Source organism: Triticum aestivum, chromosome 6D, assembly GCF_018294505.1.
Source record: "Triticum aestivum cultivar Chinese Spring chromosome 6D, IWGSC CS RefSeq v2.1, whole genome shotgun sequence".
NCBI classification, from domain to species: Eukaryota; Viridiplantae; Streptophyta; class Magnoliopsida; order Poales; family Poaceae; genus Triticum; species Triticum aestivum.
Genome location: NC_057811.1, coordinates 338,966,638 through 338,992,760, shown reverse-complemented (window position 1 = coordinate 338,992,760; position 26,123 = coordinate 338,966,638). Strand labels below are relative to the sequence as shown.

Here is a 26,123-nt window from a genome sequence, read left to right as displayed (position 1 = left end):
ATTCGATAAGTTACCTATGGTTAAGTACATGTATCTTATAATTATTACTTATATCATGTAATCACATATACATGCTGTAGCAAGACTATATTTGCTAATGAATTATAGTTTTGATTTTTATATGTTTTATAATAGTTTTCATGATATGCAATATATACCGGTGAAAGTATTTAGGGGCTGTTTGGTTTATAGCCACATATTGCCACACCTCACATTAGGCAAGTTTGACCAAGTTTGATGGGTGTTTGATTCTAGCCACACCTAAGGTAAGAATGTTTTTATGAGCAGTGAACCCCACATGTCATAGACACAAAAAGTATGGCAATATTTTCTTAGGCAAGCCAAAGTGTGGTTAACAATTTGAACAACTCAAGTTAGGCAAGTATGGCAAGCATGTAATGTGGCAATATAAGGCAACAATTTGAGCAACTCAACTTAGGCAAGTATGACAGATGTGTAATGTGGTAATACAAGGCAAACATAGTTCCAATCCAAACGGCCCCTTATGTTACCCTCTAATACCTCATTTGCACTAGGTCTTCATAACTCTAGGGCCGGCCATGACTCTGACCTTCGGTTGACCGCTTCTAGAGGTGATTACGAAAGAAGCACGGCCATACCCAAAAAAGCGCATTCTTGGACTGGCATCGGTGGCCGCATGCGGTTGATCCGTTCGTGCGAGGTTTGTCCCGCAGCGACGGACAACGCGGATCAGCGAGAATTCCCGGTGATTGTTTAGCTGGAACTGAATCCCGAGATTTGGACATCGCCGTATTATTAAGAACGCGATACGGGACAAGGGAGATCACGAGCACGCGAACCTCATCAGTCCAGCTGAAAATGGCGTGACCTAACTTTATTTGGCAACTTGTCTGTGGGTCTTGGGGAGACTCCTCTCTGTTTTGACTGCTTCAGGTGTTGCCTCCAGAGTGAGACAAAACAGTTTCGAGTGTAGCTGGAATCACCATGCATTTTAGTATGCTACATTTGTACTGACCAGTTAACCACTACCGGCCTGGCGCCATTATCTTATCCGCAATGTTGCTTACTTTCATGGATCATGTGGAACTGAGAGGTCGTGATTGCGTGGAATTCGGTCAGGTACTCAATTAGTACGACGTGTTCAATAACTGAATATGCAGCATGGCCCAATTATTACAGACTCGGCTAAGTCTGTTTGACATCTAAACTGGAGCTAGCAGATGCCGCGTACGGATCAGCTTGATGAATATTAATAAGTAGACTTGGTCTCACTAAATCGAGGAAGTAACTGACAAATTTTTCACCTAAAAGCTCATAACAGACGAGGATGTGCGTCAGAAAAACAGTCGCTTCGTTAGCCTGCAGCTGCAAGTAGCCCGTGACCCGAACTTGTCAGCAATTTGCAGTGGCCAACTTGAGCTTTTTTTTGGAACTGGCATAATGTTACAAACAGTGAAACAAGAAGGGGAAAATGTGTTCAAGTGTGTATTCGGATTACCTAGTCCTTTTCATCAGTTCGGACTTTTGATTGCGCTACCGCTGGCTAGTGCATGAAGCTTAATAGGGAAAAGAAGACATATGCCCCGAATGCTACGCAAGGAAATCCGGGCAAAGAAACTACATCTCATATATATTTCGTTAATCATTTCAGCTGTAACTGATTTGTGTTGGATTTTCAGTTCAGAAAAGACTCCTCATATACTCCCTGAGGGAATGAAACTACCGCCGAGCCGAAAAGACAAAAAACAATCTAAAACCCTCGAGAAATATTCACATTCCGTTATTCTCTGCACAAGCTGTACAGAGACTAGAAGGCTACAAGCTGCACAGGCTGAATATCAGGAGATGTCCATTGCTTCCAAAATCTCAAAATGCATCAGCAGACTGCGTGGTCTACCACCAAAATACCTCTTTTCAGATAGCGTCAGTCTCCCTTCACATTTGTTGGCCTCGTCCTGAAGCAACCGCAGCATCGTGTTTTTCTCGGCCAGGATCCATGGGCGGTTCGGATCAGACCACTGCCGCGGAGTCCCATGAAGGACAAAACAGAGACTATCAGTAGTCTGAGAGACATAGCTGGCTATCCCCTTGATCACCGCATGATCAGTAGTGTATGCTCCAGGACAACTGAGGCCCACATCCAAATAATGGAACTCGGAAATACTTGATAAAATATCACTAGCTGTAGCAGGAACAAGTAGATCAGGGGTCAAGAGGGCTGAGTTTTGCCGTGAAACATCAACTGAACCTTTTGCTGATTTTGAGGCCCAGTAAGAAAGTTCTGCCACAAGCTGGTTGACGACAACTCCGCCCTTACTGAACCCCAGGATGATAGTTTTAGGAGCACACGGCGGTAGCAACGATGCAGTAGGTTCTTGATTGCCTGTGGAATCATTCAATGACCCCCTCATGACCTTATTTTGTATCTGCTAACAAAAAAAGGGGATGAGAGGAATTAACAAGGAAAAGCGAAAGACACCAAGTTCTGAGTAAACTCTAGAATGTCTACAAGAAATGAGAATACGACTACAGTATGCTAATTCAGTGGGAAGACATAAAGCACGTAAAATGTACAGGTGCAATAAGATAAATACACAAAAGGGAAACAAAATGGCAAGATCTCATAAGAAAGCTAAAGATCTCCGTACGCACATATTAAAAACCAAAAAAATACATTGACACAAAACAAGAATGACGTATAACATATGCATTGTCATCAACTAGTAATGCAGTGGGGGTTTCTCCAATATTGATGGAAAGGATATATTTTCTAAGCAAGTTTGTTAAGGGTGCATGTTTTGGTTTCAGTTATCTTGGAAGGATCCCTGGCAGTACAGTTCTTGCTCCACTACACACAGTTATGTAAGATAGTAATACAAGACTGCGGAAATTCGTTATGGCTCTCAGGTCCAGATGCACCCGGAATCTGAACCACACTTTCCCCTAGTGATGTGCACCACAGTATGTATTCTAAGACTGCCAATGCAACCAGACTAGATACCGGAAATTTGTGGTATTAATATTACCTCTGAAACAGGTTCCTATCTTGGATTATTTGGACCACGGGATGCATTAAAGTGATTCTCTCCAAAACTGCCACACCATGAACAGGTTCCTATATGAGGTCAGCGACCAGGTTGTCTTCAGCATAAACATCGGTATCTTTGCTACCCTATCCACCGTCTCTCCAAGAACCCTGGTTAAATCATCTGCAGACTAATCCATCCATTAATTTAACATTGCATCAATCTCAACCAACTAAGGTATACGTCCCATGATGAACATGGTATAATGACATGTTGCAAGGCCACGAGGAGACTATCACTGGGCTCTGGGCTTGAAACACTCAAAGATGATGAAAGGGCCACGTCCAAACCTGTCTGCTCCATGGCAGCCTCCTGGGTCAGTGAGAGGCTGTTGTACTCGTGCACACCACCGACACAATGAACAGAAATGTACACGATTCCCACGTGAAATCCAAGACCAGTGCTCTAATACTCATAGCCATCCTCTGGTATTATATCAAACATGGCAATTTGTCATTGTTCGCTCTCTGGTTACTGGGTATAAGATTATCAGAAATGTTATGGTTCCTGCTAATATCTAACTCTGCAAAGCAACCCTGAGAGAACATAAGTGCACTGCAGCAGCTTGTCACACATATGCAAAGTGTAATGTCAGCACAGAAAGTAGTGAAAAGGTGGATCTGATAAATAAGAGGGCATTAATCACCATAACTAGATTAATCATCCTTAGACACACTTATTTGACCCACAGTCACCTTCTCTGTTTGACCTGGCTGCTGATGCTTTGTCAATTGTGATAACTAGAGCTGTTAAAAATAATCTTATCACTGGCTAAGCTACAAATTGCACCTGAGGGAGTAGCCATTCTGCAACATGCAGATGGTACCATCCTTCAGTTCCAGGATGACTTAGAGCTGGCAAGAAACCTTAAATTTTGACTGTGTCTGTTTGAGCAGATGTCAGGTTTGAAAACAATTTTTCAAAAAAGTGAAATTTATCTAACTTGGCAATGCTGCAAACAGAAACACTGAATTTGAGGGAATCTTAACCTGTAAAACTGGTAGACTGGCTATCCCTGTAGATGAGAAGAGAATTAGAAACGATGATTGGCACAAAACTGTACAGAAATTTGATCAGCGACTTGGGTGCTGGCAAGGCAGGACTTTATCTATTGGTGGCAGACTATCCTCATAAGTTCCTCCTTGTCCAGTATTCCAATACATGCATTCTTTCTACAGAATCCCAGTTGAAGGAAAAAGCAGGTTCACTAAGAGCCACATTTTTGTGGAGTGGGGAAAAACAAAAAGAAATATCATTTTGTTAACTGGCCCCAAGTTTACTTACCTAAAGATCATGGTGGCATCTGGATTTTAGATCTAGAAATCATGAGCATTGCTCTTCTGTCAAAATGGTTGCAGGAAGCTATTTAATAGCAGAGGTCGTTGGCAAGATTTTCTGACAAACAAATACTTGAGCTAAGGCAGGTTGTCACCAAAAATGGGAGCTCTCACTTTTCGTGAGGATTGGTGGAAACTGAAAACCTATTTCTTAGCTGCTGTAAAATTGAGATAGTAAATAGGAAGAAAACAAGCTTTTGGGAGGATAACTGACTTGGAGGAACCAGACTTGCTGAAAAATTACCCAGGCCCTTTCCAACCTCTTCAGAACATTATATTACATCAGGTTTTGCTCTAGGTTTTAACGCTCTAACTTTCAGAAGAGTTATAGTTGGAGAGAGACTAGCACAAATTCCCCCCTGACTGATGGGGAATACAAATTTGTTTGGCTTCTCTCCAGCTCTGTGAGTTTAGCATGAAGACTTTCTATGCTGTTATGCGAAGTGCTGGTGTAAAGTTAAGATCCCCTACATATCAAAACTTTCATTTGGCTGGTGCTTAGGAAAAGCATTCCAAAGAGGGGACTTTTTGGTGAGAAGGGGTGGTGATTTTGAAGCTTCATATCTGTTCTTTGGTAGCAATGAAACCATCACTCATCTCTTTTTCTCTTGTCCCCTGGCCAGATATATCTGGGATGTGGTTAGCTGTGCACTGGGAATTCGTTGCCAGTTTAGCTGAATACCTGGCTTATTTACTGGAAGCAAACGTGGGATGACTGCTGTTGAGGTTGCAGGGGTCATGTAGGGTATTTGGAAGGTGCGTAACTTGGCCTGCTTTCATAACAAATGGCCTAGCGATCCTGGTGTGGTCATCTTTCAAATTTGTTTCTGGATCCAACACGGGAGCTTGTCGCAGGGGAAGGAGGAGAAAGCTGGTACTGCACAGGTGCACAAGACTGTTGGAACAATTCGCTGTTGAGACCTTCCAAGATTAGCGAAGCTGAACGCCATGGATTTCGGCTGACGACATGACAGTGACATGGGATGGATTTTGGGCGCACGGCATCTGTCTTTTTTGCTCCTTTTTATTTTAGCTAGATCGCCTCCATTGCTGGGAGCTGAGCTCTACATATTTGTATTGCCGCTATTATCCCCTACTCCTTTAGCTTCTACTAGCTTTTGTTGCCCCTGTTATTGGGCTGGCTACTTTGGTAGTCGATGTGTGAGGCAGTTAAAACATCATTGTAATTCGTAAAGCTATGATTTCTAAAATGGAAATTGGGAGGAAATCCTTTCTTAAAAAAAACTTTATACACACTTAGCTTTAGATAGTCAGTTTATGTACAGTTTTTGTGAACTAAAATGGCATCTCATCAACCCAAATAGAGGATCCACGAATTCCCTTTCTTCAGAAATGGGTACAAGAAGTATTCAGCTAAACTATTTCCTGGATTTTATTTTAAAAATAACTAATTCCTGAATCCAACGACTACCTATGTATCAGCCCTGAAATTAAATGCACCTACCATATCCAGTAACAAGAATGTGACAACAGCATAAGAATTAAGACCTCAATTACTGTAACATCGTATTTGACCTACTCCTAGGTAAATCTTTGACTGCTGCAGAATTTCCCCGAAATTTACCACAACTTACCTCCCGAATACAATGTGCCAAGATGCTGGCAACGCCAGCCGCCGCCGGTAGGCCAGTGGGGTCATACCGCTCAGGGTCCCCAACGGTGTCCACGGCCGGCACAAGCTCTCGGTAGACCGCAAACGGCCCGGCAAAGCAAGCGGCATCGACCACCCACGCGTTGGCTTCCCCGGCGAGCTTCCCAGCGAGGACCTTGGCGAGGTAGGCGGCGTCCGACAGCCGCTCGATCGCCGGCTCGCCGGTGCCGGGGACGCGGTCGCCCGTGAAGAGGATCGCGTTTGCGCGTGGAACCTGGGCGGCATCAGGGTGTGAGGCTTTGGATGCTGTTATTGCCTTGGAGAGGGGAAAAAGGGCAGGCGGGTCACTGTTCATCCTTACGGCGAGGGCTTTGGAGGGCGTGAGGATGAGCGAGGCAGCGACGCGGAAGAGGGGGCCGCCCTGGGAGAGCGGGACGTGGACGACGCCGGTCCACCGTCCCATGGCCGCCGCGAGGTCGCCGGACGCCGGATTTGCGGGAGAGGGATCTCCGAGGCGAGAGGCCGGGGGACGATGCTGCTGGCTACTTCTCCTAGGGGGAGGCACTCAAGAACTCTGAAAGAAATGTTGATATGTTCAGTTAACTGCATCTCTTCAGGAAAACGCTTCGCCTGGATCTGACGGCTCCTCACTTAATGTTGTGGCGTGACCGGCCGATGCTAGTTACCGTTGATACAGTAACTCTTTAGCATTCTACTGTCAATGAAAAGAACTCTTTAGCGTTCCTGGTAAAAAGTATACTCATGACACGACTTCTAATACAATGTCCATTTTGCATTATATAGAGGCTACGTCAATTAATTCGGAACGGAGGGAGTACTTGAGCATTTTTCTTTCTTCTTCTGATTCGTCTTTTTCTTTTTTTTTCTACGAGTATATAGCATAAAACTTAGGGCGGTACCGGGCGCGTCCTAGCGCGTACGCATGATCTGAGCAGTTTCAGCCGCACGATGGTCCCTCTTCCCCAACTGCTTCGTTCGTAGAAAGAGAAGAAAAGGCCATGGCGGTTGTCATCGCAGGCAACCATGATCCTCCCCGGGCGTCAGCCAGTTTGTCGGTCGTCCTCGCCCGCTTGCCTCGCCGTCGGCCGTAGCTCTTAGCATTGCCGCTCCACATATGGTTGAAGCTTTTTCTCGCACGGTTGAAGCTTTTGTACACACTGGTTGAAGCTTTTTTCCAAAGGTCGACACCGGTTGTAGCAAACTCGGTGTCGGTGGTAGCACGGCAAAACCGCAGGTTGTAGCAAAACTGGACGCCGGTTGTAGCTCCTTGGTCGTAGGGTGCAGCTGTCTGTCGTCGCCGGCCACAAGTTCGCCGTCGTCGACCACCAAACTACACCGCAGAAGATTGTAGCAAATAGTGACGCCGGTTGTAGCAAAACAATGATACATTTGTAGCAAAAGAAAATCTGCTGTGGTTCCAACTCGCTTGTCGGTTGCAGCAAAAAACGCCTGCGGTTCCAGCTCTGGCTTCGGCCGGTTGAAGCAACAAAGAATGCTGGTTCCAGCATCACCTCCGTGAGTCTGGCGCCGCCGCTGGTAGCTGCATCCGTCCATCGCCATTGTAGCACCGCCCAGATGTCGTTGCAGCTCGTGTGTGTGCCACCGAAAGGTGTGGGTTGCCTTCAGAACGGAGGAAAGGAGAGTAAAACATGGCGCGGGGAGGGGATGTATCTGGAGGTAGGGGCGAAGGGTGTGCGATTGAGAGGATAAAGCGCGGTCCACATTGGGCCCCACCAAAAACACGCGTCTCGCGCGGGCGCTTGATGCCAGCGTGGCTCGCGTCCGACCGAGCGCTTCGGCCGGCGTGTTGTAGAAGCGAAGCGTTTTCCTTTTTTTCGAGGGAAATTGCCGTCGCTTTATTTAAGATCCAAAGCTCGGAATGTCATCCGATATTACATCCATGATACAGTCGGGGGACACCAAACCAGCTATTACATAAACCCTCCCCAACTCCTACTCTTGCTAATTCCTGTTGCTCCTGCCTGATTCTTTGCACGGCTGACATGTTGTCTAGCTCGATATGCACCCATTCGATGTTCAGCTCCAACGCCACCTGCAGAGCCTGCTTACAAACTAAGATCTCAGTAGCTTCAGGGTCAGTTATGTGTGGGAAGTGGTGGCAGAGGCCAGCAATGAAAGCTCCATTGTGATCCCTCATCACTGGTCCACCTCCACCATTGCCACCAGTTTTTCACACAACCATCTGAGTTAACCTTGACCCAACCCTCCTCCGGCACCTCCCACCTTTGCCTACTCTGGGCAGCAGGCTCCCGCACCCTTGGTTGATGAATGCCTCGGCATTCCCGCACATGATGAAGCACAGTTTCCATTATTTCATGCGCTGGAGCGATCTTCTTCTCGTAGCGAGCTTCATTGCGGGCTAGCCAGAGCCCATAGACTGCTTGCAGAATCACCTCGTGCTCTTCATCCTTGGCTCTCGTGAGCCAATCCAGCAACCATCTTTCCAACTCCTTGTGCGACCCCAACCAGCCGGGCGGAATGGCCACTTCGAGGCACAATTCTGTCTGCAACAGTTTCCAGAATAGCATAGAGTGGGGGCAAGACCAGAACCTGTGGTGGATTGTTTCCTCCCGGCCGCAGGCTGGGCAAAAAATACCACCCTTGGTCTGCCGACGATGCAGCTCCGATCCCACCGCAAGTCCATTTCGCAACAGGCGCCAGAAGTGAATTTTCACCTTCCCCGGGACATTAGAATCCCAAAGTGCGAGGAAAGCTTTGTGCTTGTCAACTGAAGAAGACGAATTGGGCTGTCCCGACCTCCTTCTATTCATTGTCATCCGCAGGTGGAAGGCAGAGCGAACGCTGAAGTTGCCATTTTTTGTGTAGTTCCACGCTAAGAAATCCTCCGAGCCAGGCCCCCCAACAGCGATTTGCTTGATGTCTGAGGCATCCGAGACGGAGAACATTTCATCAATCCTCTCATGGTTCCATGCCGTCCCTTCAGAGTTTAGCAGGTCGGCAACCTTTGTGACACCTTGGATATATTGCTGAACCAGTGGACGCATGTATCCATTCCTCGGGATCCAATTCTTGTGGTGAAGATTTACCCGGGGACTGTCACCAATCCTCCAAACCAACCCTTCCCGCAGTAGATCTCTACCATGGAGAATACTCCTGAAAGTATATGAAGCATTTGAGGGGCACGTAGTTGCAAGGATGGAGCTATCCCAAAAATACCTTGCCTTAAGGACTCTAGCAACCAGAGATGATGGAGAAGAGAGAATCCGCCAGGCTTGCTTGGCTAAAAGAGCCTGGTTAAAAGCTTCAGGGTCCCTGAACCCTAAACCACCATCTCTCTTTGGAGCACACATCTTGTCCCACGAGACCCAATGCACTTTCCTTTCACCATTCATAGCACCCCACCAGAATTTTGAAGAAATAGAAGTCAGGTTCCGGCACGTCTTCTTTGCGAGGTGAAAACAACTCATGGTGAACGTAGGTATAGCTTGCAGTCCCAATTTGATGAGAACCTCCCTAGCCTTTTTGGAGAGGCCTCGGCCCTTCCATCCCATTACTTTCCCTTTCGAGCTTTCCGTCAAGTATTTAAAAGTCCCATCCTTAGATCTCCCAACCTGTGTTGGTAGCCCAAGGTACTTCTCACTCAATGCTTTTGACTGAATCCCACTGTTTTCTTTAATTGTGTCTTATTCTCCTCAGAACATCCCTTCCCAAAAAATGGAGGACTTATTCAAATTTACCCTTTGGCCTGAGGCAGCCTCATATTTCACAAGAATCTCTCTGAGAGCCGTCATGCTGTCCTTAGTACCTTCTAAAGAAACAATGCTATCATCAGCAAATAACAAATGTGTTATATGGGGGCCAGTGCTCCCAAACGAAACACCCTTCATGATATTGTCACTTTGAGTCTTTTTTTAGCAAAGCTGAGAATCCTTCCACACAGAACAAAAAAAGATAGGGAGAGATGGGGTCCCCCTGTCGAAGCCCTCTAGACGGTAAGAAACATCTTGAGAGGCCACCATTAAGTTTAACAGAGAAGCTAGCAGTAGTAACACATCTCATGATCATAGAGATCCATTGGGGAGCAAACCCCATCCTGACCATCATTTGCTCGAGGAAAGGCCACTCAACCCTATCATAAGCCTTCATCATATCTAGTTTCACCACACAAAGACTTCTCCTCCTTTTCCTAGTAAGGACCGCATGCACACACTCGTAAGCAACATGCACATTATCCGTAATGAGTCGTCCTGGGACAAATGCGCTTTGCTCTTCAGAGATGAGAAAAGGCAAAATGATCTTCAATCTATTGGCCAGCACCTTTGTTGCTAATTTATAAAGCACATTACAGAGACTTATTGGCCTGAACTAAGACATTAACTCCGGAGAACTTATTTTGGGAATCATGACAATCACCGTGGCATTAAAGGAGTCCGGAGTAGCAGCCCCATTCAGGAAGTCCTTAACCGCTGCACAAACGTCCTCTTTGACAAGCGCCCAGTGGCACTGATAGAACAAGGCTGGCAGCCCGTCCGGGCTAGACGCCTTGGTTGGCCCCATCTGAAACAGAGCCTTTTCGATCTCCTGGTCAGAAAACTGTTCAATGAGCTTAGCATTCATATCATCAGAGACTGCTGGTGCTATATTGCTCAACACATCCTGCGCTCCTGCCGAGCCCTCTGAGGAGAACAACTGCTCATACAAAGATGCAGCAACTTCACGCATGTCCTCATTCACAACCGAGCGAGAATCATCTTCCTTTAGAAGCGCTTTAACCGTGTTTTTCCTCCTCCTGTGAGTTGCCCTGGCTTGGAAGTACTTCGTATTTTGGTCGCCTGCCTGTAGCCAATCCGTCCGAGACCTCTGTCTGTACGTAATCTCATCCCGCTCGTAAGTCTCACGTAGCTGATCCTCAATCTCCCTGACCTCCTGATTATGGCCAGTTTGGGCAGCTCGGATTCTAGCATCAACTAACTGTTTCTTAAGCTTGGCAATCTTCCTTCGGATAGACCCAAAACCTCTCTCGCCCATCTTTGCATACTTCCCAAAACAGTGGCCTGCCGTTGCCAAACATCATCCAATCCTTGGCCTCCGGACCAGTCGCCACCCATGCCTCCGCAACCATATCACCATATTGGTCATGCCTGGTCCAGGCCTCTTCATACCTAAAGGGTCGAGGCCCCCCTAACTTTGTGCATGGAGCCGTTTCCATAGCTTTAATCAAAAACGCTTGGTGGTCAGATTCTTCAGTAACAATATGCTCCACTGCCGACTCCGGGTAGCACTCCAGAAAGGTATCTGAACATACAGCTCTATCCAGCCTAACCTTGACATTGTCACTCCCTTCCCTTTTGTTATCCCAAGTATAAGGAAAACTAGAGAAGCCCATGTCAGCTAGACCGCAGTCGGCCAAGCAATCACAAAAATCTTCCATTTGGGCGAAGCTCCGTAGGTTACCACCAAGCTGATCAGTGTAGAAGAGAACCTCGTTGAAATCACCAGCACACAACCAAGGAAGATTATCCTGAGCCCTCAGGTAGCGAATAGCCTCCCAAGATTTATTTCGAAGATCCGTCCGTGGCTCACCGTAGAAACCAGTGAATCTAACAGTTTTGCCATCATGGACAATCGTTGCATCAATAAATTATTGACACCACGGTCGTACAGTTACATTAACGTGATCTCTCCACCACAACGCTAAACCACTACTTTTGCCCACACAATCAATAGCAACACCATTCTGAAAACCCAAACTCCACCTAATCCTTTCCATAGCCCTAGAATTATTTTTTGTTTCACACAGGAACACCACCGCAGGATTGTAAGACCGAATAAGGTCCCGTAATTCGCCAACTGTCGAGGCCAATCCCAAACCCCGATAGTTCCAAGATAGGAGATTCATTGCTCCCGGCGGCCCTACTGAGCAGGGTCTGCCATTCGTTCATGGTTCTCGGAGATGCGATCAAACACCGTAGACATCTTGCGTCTCGTGTCGCGAATGAAGGCATCTTGTGCACGCTGTCTGTCCAAATCACCCTTAGCAATCCACATTTTTTTGTTCCTCTCTTCGTACTCTCATGCCCCTCTCTGCCTTGAGAAGAAATGCCATGATGACGGAAACCCTCCCTTCGATGCTTCTTCACGTAGTATCCCTTACATCGGGAGCGTTCCCCATGCATACCGGGTTCCCCCAGTGGACCCCCCGAATCCATCCGGTGCATGCTTCGGTCCCTTCTGTCGTATTCAATATCCATGTAATCCGACTTGCCTTTGTTGCCATCGAACTCTTCCCTGCTCACATCTTGCCTTCTATGGCTACTTTGTTCCACAAGCTTGTCTCTGAGATCTCTTTCCCGCATCTGCTCCAAGCCATAGTGAAGTTCCTCCTCACGGAATCCCCTGTGTCTAACCGCATCCATATGACTATTATCAACCGATCCTTTCCCCTGTCTAGAGCTGCCACCAGTGCGGTACTCTGCAGAGAATGCAAAAATCAGAGCTGAGATTTCTTTAAGGAGGGATATCTCTCAGCCACGGGTGCCCTAATCGTGCCCAAGAGCCCTCACCACTCTGTGAACTAACAAAACTGTTATTATTGCTCATAGCAGCGCTCGAAGATTCATCCTTACCCTGGTTGTTTCGGCCCAGGGAGGCCCTTAACCATCCTTGAAGGAAATATGCCCTAGAGGCAATAATAAAGTTGTTATTTATATTTCCTTATATCATGATAAATGTTTATTATCCATGCTAGAATTGTATTAACCGGAAACTTAGTACATGTGTGAATACATAGACAAAACAGAGTATCCCTAGTATGCCTCTACTTGACAAGCTCGTTAATCAAAGATGGTTAAGTTTCCTAACCATAGACATGTGTTGTCATTTGATGAACGAGATCACATCATTAGAGAATGATGTGATGGACAAGACCCATCCGTTAGCTTAGCATAATGATCGTTAAGTTTTATTGCTATTGCTTTCTTCATGACTTATACATATTCCTCTGACTATGAGATTATGGAACTCCCGAATACCGGAGGAACACCTTGTGTGCTATCAAACGTCACAACGTAACTGGGTGATTATAAAGATGCTCTACAGGTGTCTCCGAAGGTGTTTGTTGGGTTGGCATAGATCAAGATTAGGATTTGTCACTCCGAGTATCGGAGAGGTATCTCTGGGCCCTGTCGGTAATGCACATCACTATAAGCCTTGCAAGCAATGTGACTAATGAGTTAGTTATGGGATGATGCATTACGGAACAAGTAAAGAGACTTTTCGGTAATGAGATTGAACTAGGTATGATGATACCGACGATCGAATCTTGGGCAAGTAACATACCGATGACAAAGGGAATGACGTATGTTGTTATGCGGTTTGACCGATAAAGATCTCCGTAGGATATGTAGGAACCAATATGAGCATCCAGGTTCCGCTATTGGTTATTGACCGGAGATGTGTCTTGGTCATGTCTACATAGTTCTTGAATCCGTAGGGTCCGCACGCTTAACGTTCGATGACGATTTGTATTGTAAGTTATGTGTTTTGGTGACCGAAGTTTGTTCGGAGTCCTGGATGAGATCACGTACATGACGAGGAGTCTTGAAATGGTCGAGAGGTAAAGATTGATATATTGGAAGGTAGTATTCGGACACCCAAAGGGTTCTGGAGTGTATTGGGTACATACCGGAGTACCAGAGGGGTTACCGGAACCCCCCGGGGGAAGATATGGGCCATAGGAGGGAGGCTAACTAGCCCACAAGGGGATGGTGCGCCCCCACAAGGGAGGAGGCTGAATTGGTTTAGGGAAGGTGGCACGGTCGGTGTCAAAAATGGCCGATCTCGAGTAGGGGGTCCCGAACTGTGCGTCCGAGGATCAAAGGTAAGAGGAGGCAGGGAACACGATGTTTACCCAGGTTTGGGCCCTCTTAATGGAGGTAATACCCTACTTCCTGCTTGATTGAATTTGATGAGTATAGGGGTTACAAGAGTTGATCTACCTCGAGATGGTAATGGCTAAACCCTAGATGTCTAGCCTGTATGATTGTGATCTATCTCTACGGATTAAACCCTCCGGTTTATATAGACACCGGAGGGCCCTAGGGTTGTACAGAGTCGGTTTACAGAGAACGGAATCTTCACATCCGAATGCCAAGCTTGCCATCCACGCAAAAGAGAGTCCCATCCGGACACGGGAGAAGGCCTTCTATCTTGTATCTTCACAGCCCATCAGTCCGGCCCATATCACATAGCCCGGACGCCCGGGGACCCCCTAATCCAGGACTCCCTCAGTAGCCTCTGAACCAGGCTTCAATGACGATGTGTCCGGCACGCAGATTGTCTTCGGCATTGCAAGGCAGGTTCCTCCTCCGAATACTCCAAAGCAGTTGGTCAAAAGAACTATGTTCGGCTCTGTATAATAGTTACAACCCTGAACCACAAGTGCAAAATACTTAAACAAAACAAGTCATGTCTACTGACAGTTTTCCGGCGAGACGTTATGTTCTGGCCTTATTATTATTTTGAACCATTTTCAGCCTCCCGCTTCGCGTTTCGAGGCGCGGTCTTCATTGACACATCTTGTTAAAGCAAAGATCGTGTCCCCTTATTGCGGGATTCTCATCAATATGGGTTTGGGTAATCCAACCGTGCCATTTGCACGACCCCTTGGGAATAGGCGAGTTTTAAGGCTCGTGGGGGATGCTCGATATTCACTGCCTTTATAAGAAGATAAGGATCCATCTTTTTACCCCACGCCTTCTTCCTCCTCAGCCCATCCGCCCTCAAGCTCCAGCGCCCAAGTTTCAATCCTTTCCGTCCCCAACAAACACCCCAGCCATGTCCGAATCTAGAGCGCAGGGTAAGTGGATGGCCTCCTCCGTCACGAAGGGGGACATCAAGGAACTCCGGGAAGCGGGGTACTTAGCCGCGGAAATCGCCCACTGGCTCCCTGCCAAAAAGCAGATCATTCCCACCCCGGAGCCTAATGAGAGGGTAGTGTTCATCCCCCACTTCCTTCGCGGACTAGAGTTTCCTCTCCACCCTTTCGCCCGCAGGCTCATGTTCTATTACGGGCTAGATTTCCACGATCTAGCCCCGAATTCCTTCCTCAACATATCGACGTTCATCGTCGTGTGTGAGGCGTTCCTCCGCACCCCCCACTTCGGCATGTGGCTCAAGGTCTTCAACATGAAGCCGAAAGTGGTCGATGGTCAACACGCGGAGTGTGGCGGCGCCATGGTGAGCAAGCTCCCCAACGTCACTTGGCCCAAGGGGACCTTCGTAGAGACCGTGAAGGGATGGCAACAGGAGTGGTTCTACATCACGGAACCCCGTGACGCCACATGGGCCGCCACTCCTGAGTTCAAATCTGGTCCTCCAATGTAGCTTGCATCATGGATTAACAAGGGCCTGGATTGGGCGTCGTCCGACGAGGTGATGACGCTGCAGAAGCGCGTCAAGAGCATGATGGAGAAGAACACCAGTCTTGCCGACGTGATCCAGGTGATGCTTTTTCGCCGGATTCTCCCCCGGACTCTCCATATGTGGGAGTTTGATCCGGCCAGTCCCCAGATCTTGCAGCGGTTCTTCGGCACAACGCACGAAGATATATGGAAGCTGCTTTTTAAGGCCCAGAAGTCGTGGCCGAAAATGACCAAAGACCTCGGTCTCGACTGCGCTCATCCGGCTACTCCAGTAAGTTTTTCAGATTTCCAAACATATCCTCAACTTGTATATCCAAGGAGTATGCTAAGCCGTCCCCTCATCCTTCAGGGCTGGACGAAGATGGCGGAGCGGATCCAGTGTCCGGCTCCACTGCCCGAAGACCCAGCTATTCCTCTTCTAACGAAGATGCTGGTTCCGGCGCCATACCAGGCGCCGGAGGAGAAGGCCAAGAAGAAGGGCAAGGAGGCCAGAAGTGGCCTTTGCCGTAAAGGTACTTCGGACATAGCGTCCGAAGATACCGAAGCTCTCTCCTCCCACGAGGGAGATGAAGACGAAGAGGAAGAGGAGGAGAGAAATTCCCCCCTTAAGGGGGGGAAGAAGAAAAGGGGGGCTTCCGTGGACCTAGAGGCAGAGGCGTCCAAAAAGGGGAAGATCTCCCTTTCGGACGATTTGGAATTGGACGCCGAAGCCATCCCTGAGTGGCACCCCAGGCCGAAGCCCCTGGCCGAATCGTAAGTATTCAAAGATACTATATATATCCAACTTTTTATAAATTGTAGGATGACATATCATCAATGTGTTTCAGTCCGGCCCGTGATCTCCCCCAACAATCATCGTCTTCGGGGAATTCTCTGGCGCCGGAGATGATGGAGAGTGAAACGCCTCCGCGAGCGTCTCCGCCTCATGCCGCGGACGATGCCGAGGTGTTGTCCCAGAGGACCTCTCCGGTCCATGGAGAGGTGCGGAAAGCCACAAAAATGGCGCCAGAGGGTAATGCCTCAACTGCCAAAAACATGGGGGGGGGCACAGCCCCCATGGAAACTGATGATGGGGGCCGGGACCAGTCCGGCCCCCAGCTGAATATGACTCTGGAGACCCACGTGGCTCCGGAATCGAGTGAGCAGCCCCCTTTGAAGGAGGGGGGGGAGCTCCGACTCCACCAACGACCTCCATCAATCCGGAGGCGCCGGATACATTGAGGGAAGCACTTCGACGTGCTTCCGTCGTGGAAGAGCACTATACCCTAATGGGTACGGTGGTTGAGAAGGTTCAGTCCGTAAAAAGCGGGTTGGACGAAGCTTTTACCAGCCTGTTAACAGGCTTTGAGGTATGCGATTTAATATTCTTAGCCGCTTTTGCATGTGTAAAAAATATGCCTGTGTATAGATAGTAGCCCCTGAGACTCTGTTCGGCTTTTTGAAAAAGGGGTCGGACAGAGGATCAAATATTTCGGAGATAACATACTTGTCTATTTTGATAAACATGCTTCACTGCTAGCAGCTTCAGCCAAGGATGCTGAAGTGTCTGAGCTCCAGCGGAAACTGAAGGTGGCTGACGATGAGATCGACCGTATTAACAAGAGGTTTGATGAGGCCCAAGGTATGCTTTTAAAAATACCCCTTACAAGCCTAAATTATAATTCAAACTCAGAGTTTAAGCTCGTGCGCTGCTATGTAAATGATTGTAGGCAACGCGACCGAGATCGAGGCCCTCAAGAGTGCCCTTGCCGAAGCCAAGGAGGAGGCGAGGGTAAGCAAAGCAGCCGCAGAGAAAGCGGCTGCAGATGTGGAGGCCGAAAAGGCCGCCCGCCTTCAGTATGAGGCGAGGGTGACCGAAGTAGAGCAAGCGCTCCAGGAGCCCGCCAGCAAGTGTGAGTCCTTGGAGGAGAGTAACAAGGCCCAAGCGGCCGAACTCACCAAGGCTCTTCAAGCTGTGAAGGAGGCGCGGTCCAAGTCCCGGGCGGCTCGCGAGGAGATCAAGCAAGCCGAACAGATAGCGTCTGGTAAACCTTTTCTTTTTACAGAGTATATTCGGCGGTCAAAGATATGTTTTGCTAAATCGACTCTGGAGCGCTTCAGACGCTTTTGCGGATCTCCCGAGGAGTGCTGCCGATGCCGCCCAGTATTTTTGGGCCCAAGAAGGGAACGCGACGGAGAAGCTCTTCTGGTCGCAGTACTTGGTGCCGGAGCAACCAGCGCTACTGAACAATCAGATGATGCACCTGGCGGAGCTGCATAGGATGTCCGATTTGGCCATGAAGGACATCATAGTCCGGTTATGGCTAGCCGGACCCATTCCGAGCAGCTACTTCGGCTTGGTCAAGTGGCTTGGCGATGCTTTGCCCCGAGTAGAGGCAGTGAAGCGCTCAGCATGCACAGAAGGTGCGCGGATGACCTTTGCCCGTGTCAAGATGCACTGGGCAAAGATGAAGGCCACCGTCGTGGCTGTTGAGAGTCCGCCCGGAGGCAAGGACCACCGCAAGCCAGATCGCTATTTTGAAGATGTCCTTGAGGGTGTCCGTTTGATAGAGGGTCAATGCTCGAAGGATATCATGTTCGAGTAAATGTATCCGGACTACCCGGACAATGTATTATAAACCAAGGCTGTGTAATATATTTTATCCATTTATCTGAACTACTTTCCTCCTGTGCGGCCGTATATTATTATTCTGAAAGTTTGCCAGTCGTCGGCTTCAGCCCCCACGTAGATACTACGGGGGTGTTCGGGATAACGTGTAATCACTCTTGACCCAACGTCTTGGTCCGTAAAGGAGGTGATTTACATAGTGAACCAGGCAATCAGACTATGTGGCTTTAGCACTTTCTCTTAGCCATATGAGTTTGACAAATGGGACTGTAAGGTAGCCCCTGGTGCATATACGGCTATCCGGACTTGGATGCTTTAAGCGCGTGACTGGAAAGAGCCAGTCCTTCGTGTAATACAGAAGAAATCGCTAGAGATTTAGTAAGTCGCCAATTGCTGACCAGCTCTCGCCGCATCATGACAGTCAGTTTTTGGCTTTCTCTACTGAGGTGCTTGACCAGATGAACCAGAAACACAATTGCAGTAGTTCTCCCTTTACTATCTTAGCCGAACTAGCGGAACGTAAGGTAGCAAACACAGGAGCCGGGCAACCCAACTATTGACCAATGACATGATTCGGAGCCGATGCATATACTGCAGTATTCGGGATGCCGAAGTCTACTCTGAGAGTGTTTGGACTTTCCTGTTTTCGTAAATATATATGGCTGAATAGAGCCCTTGGCGATTTAAGTCGTACCGATGTGTATATGCCAATCTGACGTAAAGGGGGAAATAGATTAAGAAATAAGCCGATACCAAACAAGGTTGGGCGAAACTGTTTCCATTATAGTCTGATTGGTACGTCAAAACGTATTTTTACAGAAGATGCGATAAGCATCATGGCTATTTTACATGCCGAGAACAAGGGAAAGCTGCATACAGGTCCTAAAATTGAAAGGATGATCTTGAAGATCCTTTGGACACTCTGTCGCACATCTGCATCGCTTTTCGCTTTGGTGTATGATCCTTTGAGAGGATCAACAATCGAGTATGCATAAGGGGCCTAGAAAGGGGCCCTTGTTACCACCAGAAATTGATGTGGGTTGTAAAGAACCTGAAAAATAAAAACAAAAAAGGTGGAAAAGTATGAATGTCCGGATAGGGTCGAGCCGTACCGCGGACCTTATGTTTAGCATGCCTCCGTCCTTTCCCATGGTATCTTTAGTGCGTAGTTATGTACGCGCGGTACGTATGCCGCTATCAGGTTGGGGCTTTGACGGAGGCCGAATTGCTAATCTAGCTCTGGACGAGCCGGACTGTTAGTCTGCAGGGTAGACCGGACCCGTTTGATAGTGTCCGGGGGCTTGGCTTCCGATTTAGTTTTCGGCTCAATAAGGCCACCCTGTACTTCGGCCGCAAGGGCCGCGGTATGCTCCTTAGTACGGAGGGAGCGCTCCGTGTTTCCATTAACTGTAATAACGCCGCGGGGTCCAGGCATTTTGAGCTTTAAGTAAGCATAATGCGGGACTGCATTGAAGCGAGCAAAGGCGGTTCTCCCGAGCAGTGCGTGATAACCACTGCAGAAAGGGACGACGTCGAAGATGAAGTCTTCGCTTCGGAAGTTGTCCGGTGAACCGAAGACAACTTCCAATGTTATTGAGCCCGTGCAGCGGGCTTCTACACCGAGTATTACTCCTTTAAAGGTGGTTTTAGTGGGCTTGATTCTTGACGGATCGATGCCCATTTTGTGGACAGTGTCCTGATAAAGTAGGTTAAGGCTGCTACCACCGTCCATAAGGACCCGCGTGAGGTGGAATCCGTCGATAATTGGATCGAGGACCAATGTTGCTGAACCTCCATGACGGATACTGGTCAGATGGTCTCTGCGATCGAAGATGATCGGACAGGCTGACCATGGGTTGAATTTTGGGGCAACTGGTTCTATGGCGTAGACGTCCCTAAGTGTGCGCTTGCGCTCCCTCTTAGGGATATGAGTAACGTTGATCATGTTCACCGTTTTGACCTCGGTGGGAAATTTCTTCTGTCCCCCTGTGTTCGGTGGGCGAGGCTCTTCCTCATCGTCCTCGCTGGGCGGCCCTTTCCCCTTGTGTTCGGCATTGAGCTTGCCGGCTTGTTTAAAGACCCAACAATTTCTGTTGGTATGATTGGCAGGCTTATCAGGGGTGCCATGGATCTGGCAAGGCCGATCGAGTATTCTGTCCAAACTAGATGGACCATCTATGTTTCCTTTGAATGGCTTCTTCCACCGACCGGGTTTAGATCCACTGAATCCGGCGTTGACCGCCGTGTCTTCGGTATCTTTGTTATTGCTTTGACGCTTGTGCTTGTTGCGTCGTGGCTTGCCATTTCCATCCCTGGCTTCGGAAGTGCCAGGGTCGCTGGTGCTATTGCTTCTACGAGCTAGCCAACTATCTTCTCCCGCGCAAAAGCGGGTCATAAGTGCGGTAAGGGCTGCCATGGACTTCGGCTTTTCTTGGCCGAGGTGTCGGGCGAGCGACTCGTCTCAGACGTTGTGTTTAAAGGCAGTGAGGGCTTCGGCGTCTGGACAATCCACAATTTGGTTCTTTTTAATTAAGAACCTAGTCCAGAGTTTCCGGGCTGATTCTCCGGGTTGCTGGACTATGTGACTAAGGTCATCGGCGTCTGGAGGCCGAACATAGGTACCTTGGAAGTTGTCTCTAAAGGCATCTTCCAAGTCTTCCTAGCTGCCAATAGAATTTTCTGGGAGGCTGTTTAACCAGTGTCGTGCTGGTCCCTTTAATTTGAGCGGGAGGTATTTGATGGCATGGAGATCATCACCGTGGGCCATGTGAATATGGAGAAGAAAATCTTTGATCCATACTGCGGGATCTGTCATACCATCGTATGATTCAATGTTCACGGGTTTAAACCCTTCTGGGAACTGATGTTCCATCACTTTGTCGGTGAAGCATAAGGGGTGTGCGGCGCCTCTGTATTGGGCGATGTCGCGGTGCAGTTCGGATGAAGTCCGTATGCGGTTTTCGGCCCGGGTGAGGTTGTGCCTGTCACGCGAGGCCTGATGGCCGTCCTCTCGCGTTGGAGCACGCCCCCTCGATCCATAGATTGATCTTGTCTGACCGGCTCTATTGTCCAGGTCCTTGCGTAGGTCGTAGGTATAGCCCGGGGCCGTTACCTCCTTGCCCCGATGGCGGGGTGGCGCGGGCTGGTGTTCGGTGTAAGTAGCCGGTCTGTCCCGTCCACATGGTGGTCGGTCGGGTTCGTCAGTAGTTTTATGCTTTGGTGGTATTGGCTCAAGGGCCTCGTCATCAAATTGTGGTAGTAGCTTGCGCTTCGGGTAACTCTTAGTTGGGCGTTCGAGGCCGTATTCCTTGGTTGCCAAGACATTAGTCCATCTGTCATTGAGTAAATCTTGTTCAGCTTGAAGCTGCGGCTGCTTCTTTTTTAGGCTTCTCGCAGTGGTGATTAGCCGGCGCTTAAAGCTCTCTTGTTCGAGGGGTTCCTCCGGCATGATGAAGTCTTCGTCGCCAAGGCTCACGTCCTCTTTGGAGATCGGTAGGTAGTTACTATCCTCCGAGCCCTCGTTCCCGACCGGATCGTCGGGGTTAACTTGCCCATCCTCCCAATCGTCCTGTTCGGATGTTGGCTCGACAGGGGCTTCGGGGTCTTCAGCATTCTCCGGAGTGTTATTGTCTCCGGTGCCGGTATTGCTGTCTTTTTTCGCGACGCCATTTTGAGCGGCACCGCTGACGTCGACGCTTTGGAGGTGCTTCAGCAGGCTTGTCCTCAACCGGATCCTTCTTGCCGCCGTCGTCATTCTCTTTGGGTGTGTCCACCATGTACACGTCGTATGTGGAGGTGGCCGTCCAACGTCGGTAAACAAAGGGTCTTGGCCTTGTTCGTCTCCGGCATCGTCGTCCATGCCGTCGATGTCTTCGGAGGCGTAGTCCAGCATGTCGGTTAGATCTTCGACAGTGGCTATGAAGTGGGTGGTGGGTGGGACGTAAAATTCCCCGCTCTCAGCCCCTAGTCCGGGTGGCTGTAATTCGGAAGCGATTCCTCTGTAATGGCGAGGGATCGCATTAAGTCCAGAGCCTCGTTTAGGAGCGAGGTTTGGTCAAAGAAGCGAGAGTCCGCATGGCTGACCAGGGTGAGAGCCTCCTGGCCGCGCCCGCTTGACGCGGACCTCGAGAGTTCGGATTTGAAGTCCGAGGGAGAGTCCGGCACTTTAGCGACAAGGGGAGCTCGGTTCATCTTCGGGTTTGCCGATGACGCAGTCCCCTCCAGATATCCGATAGCTGTCGGCGTTCTAGGAACGGGGGTCCCCAGACATTCCTTCCTGCGGCCCATGACGTGGCTCCACCAACGGCCCTGTACGACCCATCTTCACCAGCAAACACTCAAGACCCTCGCGAGGGGCCAAGCCTCGCGAGGCGGATGACACAAGACCTCCTCGGGAACGGCCTCACCAGGACGGCTCACGAGGGGCGGAGAGATCAAGGAAAGGGACACCTCGCGAGGTTTCTATGACGCAAGCCATGACAACTGGAGCCAGGCGAGCGCCAAGCGGGCGCCAGCGTGCGCAGTGTCCTTGTTTCCTCTTTGGTGCTAAAGAGGCAAGCGCAGGCAAGGAGTCCCGAGGCATCAGGGAAAGGTTTCCATATCGGTGCAACGAGACCAAGACCAGCAGGACGGCAGGACGGAGGTCACCGTGGAGCCCAAGACGGCGTCACCACCAGAGCCTTTGGCAGGCGAAGACCACCTTTAGTCAGGATAACTTGTACAAGTTGTCTCCCTTCGAATTTGGCCGTTGTTGGATCCCTTCCCGCTCAATATTTGGGAAGAGGACCAAGGCCTCTATAAATAGGACTAGCCACCACCATAGAGAGCGGGATCATTCAGATCATCCTCTACCACACAAGCTCACCAAGCACAAGAACACCTCTCCTCAGGAGGCTGTTCCTCCCTTGTAACTGTTCATCCTCAGCCCAAGAGGCAATCCACCACACCACACTGGAGTAGGGTATTACACCTGTCGGATGTGGGTCCCGGCAAACCCTTAAGGTTCAAACACTGGGGTGCGCGCGAAGTCTTTCCCTCCTACCGATCTATGCTCTAGCTCGCCAAGATCTCGCGGACGAACTCGACGAACTCGCAACACAGAAAGACACGAGGTTTATACTGGTTCGGGCCACCGTTGTGGTGTAATACCCTACTCCAGTGTGGTGGTGGTGGATTGCCTCTTGGGCTGATGATGAACAGTACAAGGGAAGAACAACCTCCTGAGGTTGAGGTGTTCTTGTGACTAGGCTCTCGATCGGGTTGGATCCAGCTAAGATGAGATGATCCCCTACTATGGTGGCTAGCTCTACTTATATAGGCCCGGGTCCTCCTCCCAAATATCGAGCGGGAAGGGAGCCAACAACGGCGGGCAAATTTGAAGGAGGACAGCTAGTACAAGCTATCCTGACAAAAGCGGTCTTCGCCTGCGAAAACCTCTGGTGGTGACGCCTTCTTGGGCTCCAAGATGACCTCTGTCTTGCCGTCCTCCTGGTCTTGGTCTCGTTGCACCAATATAGCAACCTTTGCCTGATGCCTCGATACTCTTCGCCTGCGCTGGCCTCCTTAGCACCAAAGAGGAAATAAGGACGCTGCACGCGCTGGCGCCCGCCTGGCGCCCGTTCGTCATGGCTCACGTCACGAGGGCCTCATGAGGTTTGCGCTGCCTTGATATCTCCGCTCCTCATGAGCCCGCCTGGCTATGCTACTCCAGAGGAGGTCTTGCGTCGTCCGCCTCGCAAGGCTCGGACCCTCGCCAGGGTCTTGGATGCCTTGTTGATGAAGATGGGACGTACGGCCTGCTGGCTTAGCCACGCTGTGGGCCGCAGGCAGGCAAGTCTGGGGACCCCCGTTCCTAGAACACCGACAGTAGCCCCCGGGCCCAACGTGCGCTCGGGCTTGGCTTCGCAGCGAAGCCAAGGGTCAAGTTCGGACCACCGCGGTGTAACGCCCCGAGACCGGCTCCAGATGCCTTCCATGGATTACGAGATTCGTCGTGTGAGATGTTTTGTTTGTTGCATTCATCTTTGCGTCATTTGCATTGCATCATGTCATCATGCAACCCTTTTTAAAACTCAGCTAAATAAATTGCATGGATCTTTGATCCATTTAAATTGAGGGAACTCACATGGTGGTTTCTCTTTAAAACATATCCTCCTAATATTTAGGGAGCTATATTAAACCATTCCATTGTCTTGGAATCACCCATAACACATATGCACCGTTCTTCAAATTTCCTTTTATCCTACTCAACTTCTTTTCTTCCTTTGGGGCCTTTTAGTAAAATTGAGTTGCAATTTTACTCTACCCATTAATGTTCCAAATCTGCCCATAAATCACATCTATTGTGTAGGGTCACCTCCTATAATTTCAACCCATTTGAAGTTCATTTGAATGGGTTTCGAAATTCAAACTTGCCAAATTAAATCCAACGCGTGTGGATTTTACTTCCTCTAAAAATCCTCAGGCCATGTTTGTCAAATTCTGCGTATTTTTGTGAGTCTGGGAAAATAATCCCCATGCCCAAATTCTTTGTCCACCCATTTCTTTTCTCTCCCCTTCTTTCTTTGCTTTTCTGTTTATGGAAGAGGGTTGAAGGAGGGAATAGAAGAGAGCAGCCCAGCCAAGAACTCAGGCCGGCTCATTTGCTCCTGGAGGCCCAGCCGCACCCACCGGTCCTTAACCCTAGCCCCCTCGATCGATCCCCATCTCTCGATCCCCTCCTTCCTCCTAGCGCCGCCACCACACGCATCGAGCCAGGAAGAGAAGCTCCCCACGCCCGACCTCCTCCTCGCCGCCCTTGGTGCTGCGCCACCGGACCTCCCCGTCGCCCTCGTCGACGACCAGCGTTGCCCCTGCAGCCTCCCCTCCTTCGCGTTGTCGCCTCCCCATGGCGCCCCGTCAACGCGTCCGCCCAAAGCCTCGCCAGCCTTCCCGTCCTCTGCTTCTCCTCGCCTCACCGTCCGAGTTGATGTGTGCTCCGCTCTGCCGCCCCTGCTTCTTCCTCGTCACCGGCGAGCCGTGCCGTCCTCAACCACAACAAGGCCACCGCTCTGGTCAAGTTCCTCGTCGGATCCGGCTACCTCCGCCTTGAACCCGTCATCTCCGTCCCGTTCTGGGACTTCTCCGCCCACGCCCTGCCTCCTCATGCGTCACGCCGGTCGGAAGCCGGTGCCTACAAGCGAGGGCTGCAGCTCACGCAGGAGAGCTCATGCTCGACCCCGGAACCCTCCATCATGCCTCCGCGCGCGCAACCTCTGTCCCGCGCCCGCAACCATGCTCTGGATCGAGAGGAGCTCGATCCTGAGCGCCTTCGGCCCATCCGACCTCCTCTGCCTCGCTGGCCTCCAGCGTTGACCGAGCGCCCGCGCAGCCGCATGCGTGGGCTGCTTCTGCTGCAAGGCCCAGCCAGCGCCCTTCCGGCCTGCCTCCGCTCAAGCTGCCGACCATCTCCTGCCGCTGACCACCACCATCGCCTCCTTGCTGCTGGCATCCCGAGGCCCCTTGTGTTGTTTTGTGTTGGACCGTCAAGGCCGGCAAGATCGACTACAATGGACGCCAAGGCCACACAAGGACCGCCAAGCATCGTCTCCGAGATTTTTCCCCAAGTACCACTACGGTCGTCATTCGCCGAGTACCCCTTCGGATCACCAAGTTCGACTACCATCGTCGTGAACCGCTTCCGAAATGTGTACCACTACGCCGGAGACCTCGGACCCGTCAAGTACCTCTCCGAAAACGAACGTGTGCCACTACTTCCACTACCGTCGCCGTGTACGATTACTTCCCACGATGACCCGTGGACGTCTACTTCCACTACCGTCGCGAGAACGACTACTTCCACTATGGCCCGTGTACCACTACTTCCTTCGACGAACTGGATTCGTTTTGAAAATGCACGCTTCAAAGGTATAACCGCCGAGATGACCTTTCGAGAACGAATGTTTGCGATGCATGAGATGCCCGCGTTTGCACCGTGTTCGAAATTGTCGCTTGCATGTTCCTCCTCGTTGCCATGCCATCATCTCGTGGGAACCCGGTAACCGGGATCACCCCACAGCTTGCATGCCACACTCA

General features: G+C 49.8%; 1 protein-coding gene across 1 annotated transcript; it reads right to left on the bottom strand.

The window, feature by feature from the left end:
* Positions 1-1,733: 1,733 nt before the first annotated feature.
* LOC123144988 (uncharacterized) lies at positions 1,734-6,619 on the bottom strand. The gene is made up of 3 exons (XM_044564261.1): positions 6,379-6,619; positions 6,001-6,291; positions 1,734-2,408 (listed from the first exon to the last, which is right to left on the bottom strand). Exons 1-3 carry the CDS (start codon positions 6,478-6,480, stop codon positions 1,821-1,823), a joined length of 981 nt encoding a protein of 326 aa, XP_044420196.1. The 5' UTR covers positions 6,481-6,619; the 3' UTR covers positions 1,734-1,820.
* Positions 6,620-26,123: the final 19,504 nt, after the last annotated feature.

Excerpts from the sequence above, each read along its gene's own strand:
- LOC123144988 (XM_044564261.1), bottom strand. The coding sequence starts at position 6,480 with ATGGGACGGTGGACCGGCGTCGTCCACGTCCCGCTCTCCCAGGGCGGC. Across the intron at positions 6,292-6,378 it reads CGCCCTCCAAAGCCCTCGCC|GTTCCACGCGCAAACGCGAT; the intron begins GTAAGGATGAAC and ends GATGCCGCCCAG. Across the intron at positions 2,409-6,000 it reads TGGCACATTGTATTCGGGAG|ATACAAAATAAGGTCATGAG; the intron begins GTAAGTTGTGGT and ends TTTTGTTAGCAG.